At 45.5% G+C, this 10,871-nt stretch overlaps 1 protein-coding gene across 1 annotated transcript; it reads left to right on the top strand.

Moving 5' to 3' along the window:
- Nucleotides 1-4,720: 4,720 nt before the first annotated feature.
- Nucleotides 4,721-5,224, top strand: LOC119372664 (rho-related GTP-binding protein RhoC). The gene has a single exon (XM_037643143.1). It carries the CDS (start codon nucleotides 4,721-4,723, stop codon nucleotides 5,222-5,224), a length of 504 nt encoding a protein of 167 aa, XP_037499071.1.
- The last annotated feature ends 5,647 nt before the right edge of the window (nucleotides 5,225-10,871 follow it).

Genomic DNA, 10,871 nt, shown 5'->3' with positions numbered 1-10,871 from the left:
CCATGCACTATTGTTCCAGTGAAATTAACGTTCTAGACCCGACGGTATCTGTTGAAGCAGGAAAATTAAAGACGACGCTTTACATAAAACCAACAGACAGCCAGCAATACCTAGATAACCCGCGACACTGCAAACAAAGGATATTTGTAGGACAGGCGAGGCGTATAAGAAGGATCTGTAGCGATGACAGTGACTACGTTCACCACTTAAGCAACCTAAAGGAAACATTAGTTAAAAGAAATTACCCGCAAGATGCTCTAAACAAGGTCTACAAGAAAGCATGTCAACTAGATAGGAAATCATCACTAGCTCAAAGGGCCCCCGTAGCACAGCCCAACCAGCCGCCAGCATTTATAACCAAATACTCAAATGCGCTACCAAACATAAATAACATCCTCCGTAAGTATTACCCAATACTGGCAAGCAACGAGGGCCTCAGAAATGCGTTTCCCGGAGTACCAAAGGTCGTGTATCGCCGCAATAGGAATTTTAAGGACATGTTAGCGCATGCAAAGGTAAACGCTCATTCTACTGCCTACGTAACACCTTGTTCTCGTCCAAGATGTAAGACTTGTAAACACCTTCAAGGTGACGTTATAATTAAAAGTACCGGAAGTGATTACGTCCATCATATAAAATCTAGTTTTACCTGCACTAGTTCAAACGTTATCTACATGATGGAATGTTCATATTGTCAAAAACGGTACATTGGCGAGACGGGACAACCTGCTAATGTTAGATTAAACGTGCATCGCGCGGACACGGCGAAGAAGCTATCCAAAGCAGTGGCACAGCATTTTAATGTAGCAGGCCACAACTTCGAATATCCCAAACTTTACATACTTCTATAAAACTTCCGGTCCCCAAGAGACAGAAAATATACAGAGTCATACCTTATTCACAAGTTCAATACACTCCAGCCAGCACGTATTAGCGTTTCAAAGGGAGCTCGGTATGGTACATACACAACGAAAACCAATGAGAGTTAAGCTCTTCTTCTAGGAATTTCGAACTTACTATTGTTAAAATGCCACGTGCTTCCACTGACAATAATTCAGCGAAACGTATACCCCCCCCCCCCCGCCCACCGCTTTTTGTTCCTTTTTTTTCGCCTTCCTTATGACTCACCCAGTTCGTCACGGCGGCCTCTCTCTTCCCCACCCCCACTCTAGTAGTTGCCCTCCCCTTCTCCCTTGTGGTGGAGAAAGCACGAAGCATATACACACGGTAGCTAAGGAAATCAGTTCCAGCCTTGAAGAAGACAAGTCCACTTGTCGAAACGTCGGCTCGAGCACCCACCCCCTGTTTACGTATTTTTTCATCGCAAGCTCCATCTTCCACTTCCTGCCGTTTTTTTTTTTGCAATAAGGGTAGTAACACTGTAACTGCAGTGTTGTCTCACCCGTTGTTATGCGCTGCCATTCTTTCCTGACATATATTCATGAGCTGACAACCCCAGCATGCCGCTGTCGCTTTCCTTTTGTTTTTGTTGGCACGAGTTCTCGCGTTGATTATTGTCACTAATGTTTGCGAAAGTTGTTTCTGCCACTTCCCGTCTGTACTTGTGTTTCAGTTGGTAATATCACTTGCGAGAACGGCTCCTGTGGGTTTGTCGGTTCTTCGGGAAAGTGGCGCAGCACATTCTGGATGATTGGCCATGATTTGGATGATACAAGGGTTCGAACAAAATAAGGGGTTAGATAAATTGAAACGCAATTATAAAAGAAAGAACCGTTACACCGTAAGCAGAACCTTGGTTCGGGCTTGTTCGTGCTGCGCCATATTCGAAGAGGTTGGCGAGGCAAACTATACGAGGCAGGAAGGGCGCCCGTCCTGCTGTTTGTGTCACTTGTCCTCGCATAGCTTTTGCCACGAATTTCATCGGATATGTTGCACGATATACGCCTGGTGCGATAATTTATAGGATCTTACGAACAAATTTCGTCAACTTAAAATGGAAAGTGTACTTTTTCTGCATGTAATTATTCTTGAATGCCGCATAAAATTACAGACGGTGTGAAAAACGCTCCTGCGGTTAAAACTCATGATTTACAACACATTATGTATTTGCTTCGCAACTGTGCTATTGTCACCACATTTCTTCAAACAGTACAAAAAGATCATTAGGTAATCTAGTTACACTGCAGAAGCAAGCCTTACGGGCTTTTGCTGACCTACCCTACAAGGGACATACGCGTGATCTATTTCTGAAATATAAAATTACCCGAGTTGATCACCTACACGAGTAAGAACTTACGAGTTTTTCCAAACGCGAAACGACTGGGGGTAACACTCATATCAGGAACATCGAGAATTTGAAAACCAACCAATCGTCTCGCGCAAACCGATACACTGAATATGGGCAATTCCGCGTCCACACACAAGCTGCGGTCTTCAAATGCTTTTTTACTGTCCTCCCTGAACGCTAAATAAATATAAACTATATGATGAAAACATACGTTTTGTTACTAAAATACAATTACTCCAACTGCTATTGTGAGTGTGACCTTTCTTACGCGTCATTTGAAAAATATTCCCTGCGCCATTTCAAATCGCTAAATTCCCGTTTTCTTGTTTTCGTTTCCTGTATGTATTTCTTTCTTTTTTTCAATGTTGCTATAAGTGTATGTATGGACAATTCTTGCCATGTTGCTGCTTATGTTTTCTAAGGCTGGTGGGACTAGTGAAGCTGTCATTATGCAGCTTTTATCCTACCAACCTTGTCGCTTATATATGTTTATGCATGTTGTATACTTATTTCGGAAGTTTCTTACACTAGAGTGACGCGAGTAAACAGCGTAAATGAAACGCAAAGCGAAATGCTCTAGTCTTTCGGTTTTAAGTAAGTATTGTTGTCATGTGCTCAAAAAAATGAAAAAAAAAGAGTTGTTCTGCCCGAGGTTCGTTGGTCGGTGCCTCGTGGCGTGATTTCTCAAACCCGCTGCGAGGGATTATCCCTAAGTACCGTGGCAGTATGTTCGCTGGTTGGTTCCTCAGTACTTATAGGGGTTCCGTGCAAGAGTTCTTCCTCCCCGTGTTCTCCTGCTACCAATTGCAGTTATGTGTGTTCTCAAATCAGCCCATCTTTATGCCCTATTAAAGAACCCTAATTGTTAAAAAAATGTTGTAGGCTTGATATGTCAACTTCACGACCATATCACTAGAGTTTGTATCGCTCAAGGTTGAACAGCGGGCTTCTTTGTGATTCATAGCATCCAGAGGTATAGCGCATCCAAGACGGGACGAAGCGAAGGAGACACATACACAGCGCTAACTTTCAACAAATGACTTTCAACAAATGTGCTCAACAAAAACATGCGCTGTTTGTTGAACGTTGGCGCTGTGTATGCGTGTTGCGTGTCTTTAGCTTCATCCCTTCTTGGATGCGCTACACCTTTGGATGCTTTGTATCGCTCGTTGTGTTAACCTTGATTTGTATCGCTCAAGGTTGAACAGCGGGCTTCTTTGTGATTCATAGCATCCAGAGGTATAGCGCATCCAAGACGGGACGAAGCGAAGGAGACACATACACAGCGCTAACTTTCAACAAATGACTTTCAACAAATGTGCTCAACAAAAACATGCGCTGTTTGTTGAACGTTGGCGCTGTGTATGCGTGTTGCGTGTCTTTAGCTTCATCCCTTCTTGGATGCGCTACACCTTTGGATGCTTTGTATCGCTCGTTGTGTTAATATGGCAAGCTTGCCTAACATATTTCGTAGTCTGCCGCTATAGTTTTGACGCTCTTTTGCTACATATTACCACATTGAACATTGTCACATAGTATTGACAGTACGGTTTTTGTTCGATGCCGCTGCGCTTATTCGATCTGTTATAACTAAAAATTACCAGTTTGTAAAACAGCACGTTTTGCTGTTTCATTCCGTTTTATTATTTCTTTTTCCTCTACAACTTCGTTCTCTTCGCGCATTCGTGCCACTGATAGCAGCAATAAATCCACAAAACTCACCATTACTTTCCCCCTTTTAAAAATTACGGTTTGCAAAAATAAACTGGACCCCACATAACAGTTTCTAAAGGTATAAATGAGTAATTACTATAGAACGTTGAGATAAAGCGCTCAGTATGAACCATCGGCTTTCTCATAATGAAAGGTTTCCTAGAAGAAGCATACGAAGAAGAAGAAGAAGAAGAATACTGCCATGGAGGCAGCGCGTTTCTATTGTTCGCAAGCAGAAACCATAGAGCATTTTTTCACAGAATGTCGCAGATATCAACATCTAAGGCAAAGATTTCTTGAACCTCCTTTCCGAAAACTTGGGCTTGAGCTTTCCGTAACGACATTACTCTCCCTGGGGGCGTCGGCACTGGGTCACTGCAACAGGGACATATGTGAGGCAGTAATTAACTATATAAACGAATCAAAAAGACTACCATGCTAATATTTCTAGTACATACCGGTGATTTATTTATTTCATTTATCGTTCATAATTTATTTAATGCTTTTATTTAACTAACTCTTTCTCTTCCATTTTTTTTCTATCTCTTTAGCATTCAATTGGGAAACCGCGAACACAAATAACATTTTCGCTTACCTAAAATTATCTCTTTAGAATTATCCTTTTTTTTTCTTTCTTTCTTCCCCCCCCCTTTTTTTTTTCACTCACACATCCTACTGCCGCACGATTCGTGGCCGATCCCCCGTGGTGGGTTGTGCCATAGGATCAACCAACCAACCAACTCGGTCGGAAGACCACAGATGGCCGCGATCGGAAAAAAGCTGGTCATCGTCGGCGACGGTGAGGGCAGCAAGAGGCGTCCTCGAAACGTCTTCGGTGATGGCGAGCTTGCGGATGCCCCGGTGCCTGCCGTCTTGGAGAACTATGTCGCCGCCATCGAAGTCAGGGCTGAGCTGGCCTTATGGGACACAGCGGGGCAGGAGGACTATGACCGGTTGCAGCCACTGTCGCACCTGAAAATAGGCGCGACCTTGATGTGCTTCAGCATCGACTCGCCCGACTTCCTGCACAAACCGGAGTCGTGGAGGCCGGAGGTCCGCCACGTCTTCGCCAGCGTGTCCGTCATCTTTGCAAAGGTGATGAACCCCGGCAACCACTTGCCCATGCTGGCAGATCTAGCCATGATGAAGCACAGGCACGGTGTTTCTGAGGAAGGGCGTACCACGTCGGTGAAGACCTGTGCCTATGGCTCACCTGGAGTACTCCGCGAAGACCAAGGTCGATGTGTGCGAAGTGTTCGATAGCGCAAGGACGGCCACCTTACACAGGTCTAGAGGCTGCAGACGATTACATTTAATCTGCTCTATAGAATAAACCTCTACCAGTCTCCGGTTAGAAGCCAGATGGGGGCTGGAAGAGCTTCTCTCGATCCAGTGCCTTAGTCATTGCAGTTAATCTGCGCTACTGCAACAGCTCTTGGTTGCTGTTCCGCGCGTCCAAAACATTTAGGGAGGTTTATTCGTTACATTGATAGCTCTATCTGCACTATCATGGTAATGGCGTTGGGTTCGATTCCCGCCAGGCCGCCGCATTTCATTGGGAGTAAATGCTTAACCTTTGTGTATATATAAGGTCGACCAACCATCGAGCGCGAAGAAATTTAAAAACGTCACAGTTTTCGCCGCAAAGACTGAGCAATGAATGCGATAGCAGGAAATTAGAACGTCACACGAAGAACGACAAGCAGCTCGGTACTTGCAGCGCGCCGCTGAAGCACGAAGAAGTACGCCCGAAATGAACGCAGAGGTAACACAGGACAAGCGTGAACAAACAACTTTCACAGTTGTTACGTGTTTGTGCTTGAACAAGGCGCTGCATGTGTCGACAATGTTTGTTTGTTTCCACAAAATTATGGCACATACCCACTCTGGGGGATGGACAAAACTGCGTGTCGACAATGGAGAATGAGACGCTCTTATATGTTTTTGCTTTTAAACTGCGGCGCGTGGAGTGACGCAAATGCGGCGCATGGAGTCTGCGTCTCCTACGCCCGGGGGCGTCTGATGCTAGGTGTGGCCGGTGTTAACTTTTTTTTCCATATCACGAGGGGGTACAGAACGGGGCCTCTTTGTTGTGCGCGTCTCAAGGGCAGTTTTCAAGTTGAAGGAAAATGTAGGAGCGTTGCGTGAAAGAAACACGCTCAAGCTCCACCGAGATCTGCGTACCACCCGCGGTAAATCGTGAACATAAATAGCTCGCCGTTATTTCGCCGGCGCATGCATGCCGTGTGGTTGAGTTGTCCAACGCAGCGCGCTGGGGAGTGAGGGATCGCTGGCTCGAATCCCCGGTCGGGTACTTCCGAATTTTTCTTCTTGTTTATATATATATATATATATATATATATATATATATATATATATATATATATATATATACACACATCCGGGACATGACGGCGACGGCAAAAATCCGCCGAGAGTGTCCACATAATTGCTATCGCAATAAAATAGAAATTGTGTTGCCCGAAGAAAACCTAGCAGATATAGTTTCCAGTATACTGGAGTAGCCGCTAACAGTCTTTTCACTAATGAGATCTGAGTAATTCATTTTGATAAATTTTCTAACTCGACGAGTACTCACCTAATATAAAATGCCAATGAGGCTTATTTACATATATTTTTAGTGACATGAAACTGCGCGGCTTTCGGAGGCTCAATTAAAAACAACATTGAAAACTGTCAACACACACCAAACAGACCTCCAGAAATAACCTAAAAATAGAGTTCTCAGTCCTCGCTACGTCTACATAATGTGAATGTCTGGAGCCCAAACTACAGTCTGGCAACTTTGGCTTCGCAGTCAAATCGTCGTCTGAACGGAACACTCTAGTGTAGTGGAACCGTTAGTTCCGTCGATCGGAGTCTTTTGAAAGTCCTAACTCTGTCAGGTGGCGTCCAACGCCAAAGTTGCCAACGATCATGACGAAATTGTCGTTGCGATGCGTAGCGGCCGGACAAGTCGCCCGGTCGGCTTTGCTGACGTGACAGGGAGTCTTCGCCGATTATACCTAACTACGAGCTCGGCTTCTGCTCCAAGTTGCGACGTGGCATCCCAGGGTTTGTTGCTGGCCGACCTTCGATGGGGGACTGCTGCTGATGCCTCCAGAACTACCGCAAGAAGCTGTAACACCTTCGAGGAGCCTCTCCTTAGGTCATCGAAGTCGACGGCCGCACTATAGAATGCCAGCGTCTCGGCATCCGGAACTGAACGTCCGCTGACGCCAGTACAAAGCTGACCAGGCAACGTTCTTCAACCGCAGCTACGCAAACAATGCCAGCTCATTTTCCACATTAGTTTTCGGCTAGCGTCATGCGCATCGAGCAGAGTGCCACACGGTGCACGCGCTCGTGCCCTTTCGAGTGCCTCTCCAGCTGCTTCTTCGTCGTCTTTGCGTGATCTCCTTACTCATGACATGTACTTGACAAGTGCACACGCGTAGTTGGTAAATCAGGATCTAAGACTTACTGTTTCTATACAGGCAATTCTAAGACTATGATGTTTCGGTAGAGGCCGACCTTTCAGATCGTCAGATAGTTCACTTGAAGAAAAACCTACCGTTCTATGCCCAAAAGCTGGCAGCATAAGTACGGATGTTCCAAGTTTTGACAGAGACGATGACACAAGCAGTACTGCTAACCTTTCACTACGTTTAGATAGCTCCAGCGTGACGAATGACGTCAGTGCAATGTGGGCTCAATTTAAAGGTGTCGTATGTCTCTGCGTGAACAGGTTTGTGCCAATTCATTGCCAGGATTTGGGGACGTCTGTACGTGGAACCATCTTTTGGTGGCAGCAACGGCGTCCTGCCATAACTGAATGAAAAATTGCGCAAAAATTCAGCTCTTGAAAAAAGAAAGTTATCAAAAAGGACTCAGGGTTCTATACAGCAGTGACCTGCCACAACATTTTGGTGAAATTGCGGTATCACACTACAAAGCGTGAGGCTTCCCAGCACAATTGAGCACCACCCATTAGAAACACATGTGGCCTCATTGTAAAATATTTAACACTCTGGGAAGCCACGCGGTTTGTTGTGCGAGACTAATTTTAACAGAGTGTTCAAATAAGCCTCTGCTGTATAGAACCGGGAGTCGTTTTTGATAGCTATCCTTTTTCGTGAGATATCTTTTTCGTCTATTTCCCATTCAGTTAGGGCAGGCCACCACAGTCATCGACGAGAGATGGCGCTACGTGCACATGTCCCTAAATCATGGGCACGCGAAAGAATAAAAAATGAACAGAACACATGGATCACACAAGAAATCACATTTAACACGGGAAATTAGCCGTGAAAGTACGGACTTGACAAAATATTGCAATGAAAATTCGGCGCTAAGCACTGCATTGCGCACGAACAGGATTGCTGCTAAAACAAGTTTTGATGGTGTGACGTTGACTAATTTCATGAACAACGATCACACGCAGCTTTCGGCGACATTTGTCACTGAATAACGAAGGTCCCAGTGACATCGTCGTTAATGTTGAACTTTTGTCGGACTCCTCTCGTATGACAACTTGCTTTAATGATTTTTTAAAAAAATTCCTCTTTACTGATTGTTCTGGAGATGGTTTTCACCTTTCCCGTATATTCCCGTATATTTCACCAATGCATGATATAAAGATAAGAAATAAAGGCAATTTTTCTTAATATTAAACAAGAAATCTATGGGCCCCATACTGTATACCAAAGACATTTTTACGCACGCATGCGGAATGACTGACCCGCTGTCTCGAAATCATATTTAAGGCACCGCTAGCACAGAAACGGATGCCAGATGATTGGGTAGTTGCGAAAGTGGTCGGGGGTCTGCCTTTTGATGTGGTCGGGGGTCTGCCCATAGGACCAGGGGAGCAGCCTGCTCTCAGGGAGAAGTCGAGATCAGGAACCGGAGCTGACAACAGGAGCGTTTATGTACATGATGAGTTGGTGGCGTGTAAAAGCCTCGTGGTGGCTTCTAGTAGCCTGTCGTAGCATGCGTGGAGCGTCCCGACGCACGCATTATAAAGCCTGGACCTTCCCAGGATTCCTCGCTGGAGGAAACAAGTCCAGGACAGTCCAATGAACACGTTGGCTTCATCTCCGCCCACTAAGTGAAAAGTGAACACCGCCTCCTTCGCACTCCAGGAAAGAGAGAGCGGCGCTCCTGGACGACGGACGGTGCCTGGGAGGCGAACAAAAGACACTATACACACAAAGAAGGGATGCACATGCCTGGAAACAGGCTGCGTTGTCAGGTGTGCTGTCAGGTGCAATCGTTCCTTGCCTCCGTAGTGCCGTCGGCGCAGCGGACGCCCAGCTCCTAGTCGGGTCACCATGCCACAAAGGAACATACACACAATGAACGGGTTACTGCGGCGCACATTCCTGAAAATTGGCCGAGACCTCAGGTGTGCTGTCAGGTGCAGTCGTCCCTTGCCTCGGTATCGCCGTCGGCGCAGTGGACGGCCAGCTCCTAGTCGGGTCACCAAGTCGCAGACACCGCATAGTGTGGGAAAGGTGTCCGATGAAGAATCTCCGGCGCTCGGCTAATTGTTCGGTGCATCTCGCAGAAGCCTGAACATAGCAATGCACAAGCGACTGCCTCCTCCGAGCAGCCTGAACTGCAAATAGTTCATCTTCAGGCCATAAAAGCGTCACTCAGCCAAGCGTGTCCAAGGCGATTGACGAGGGGACTTGACAGCTTTGAAGGGTCCAGGACACTGCGGCAGGGTTGTCGCCGCATCTGGTGCGTCTCGGGGAACGTTGAGGGCGAAGAAACAGGGCAGATGCCGCCATGCCATTCCAACGGCCCAGCGGCGCGAAGCCGTGAAGTCCGATCACTTACAAATCTGGTGAAAAGCATAACATTGAAAACTATCGGCCTATTTCATTAACGTGTGTGTGTGCTCCATGTTACTTGAACTCGTATTTAAAAAATCAATCTATAGTTACCTTTAAGACAAGAAGGCTTTCTTTCCTGACCAACACGGCTTTCAACGGAACATCTCCACTGTTACACAGTTGGTAGACACATTTAACGACCTTTCAACTGCACTGAATAAAATAAAACAGATCGACGCTATATGTTATAGATTTGTCCAAGGCTTTCGACCGGGTGGTACATATATACCGAATATATAAGCTAATAGAAAGGAATATAAATGATAAAACTGTTACTTGGATCCACTCGTACCTTACAGGTCAGACGCACCCTGTCAAAATAAAGGATGGCAAATCTAATCTCTTGATAACATCAGGCGTACCACAGGGATCCGTCTTAGAACCCCTTCTTTACTTGGTTTACATAAACGATATTGGTCATCACATAGGCGACGACATAACCGTCTGGTTATTCGCAGATGATTGCTTAATATATCGTGAAACTAATAATCAGAATGACCAGGCGTCACATAGGCGAGCTCTTAAAGCTATAGAAGGATGGGCCGTTAAATGGAAAATTAAAATAAATGAATCTGAATAAGTCATGCTCAAAGTTATTAACCCAAGAGAGCACGTTATTAAATACAATTATGAGATGAATTGCAGAACTTTCACCAAAGCTGACATGACAAAATACGTAGGCTTAACCCTTTCAAAAGACAAGTTGGAAACCGCACGCGAACAAAATTTGTACCGCTGCAGAGAAAAAGATACAGTTCCTTCGCCGCAAACTAAATCTAGCACCATCACCCGTAAAGCTGCCTGAATAATTGGCCTACGTAAGACCAATGTTAGAATATGCCAGTGTAACATAGGATCAGATCCTATCGAGGTTAATAAAGTGCATTGAATAGATAGAGAAAAGCTACAAGGCTAATTTTATCGCGGTATTCTCGAAATGGCTTTCTGAAATGCTTCGGTTGCTTGGATTGCCCACGCTGGCTCAACGCCATAAACTTTGTAGACCTAAT

This window comes from Rhipicephalus sanguineus, chromosome 1 (assembly GCF_013339695.2).
Source record: "Rhipicephalus sanguineus isolate Rsan-2018 chromosome 1, BIME_Rsan_1.4, whole genome shotgun sequence".
NCBI classification, from domain to species: domain Eukaryota; kingdom Metazoa; phylum Arthropoda; class Arachnida; order Ixodida; family Ixodidae; genus Rhipicephalus; species Rhipicephalus sanguineus.
The sequence above is the reverse complement of the archived record's forward strand: the minus strand, read 5'-3'. Positions and strand labels throughout refer to the sequence as shown.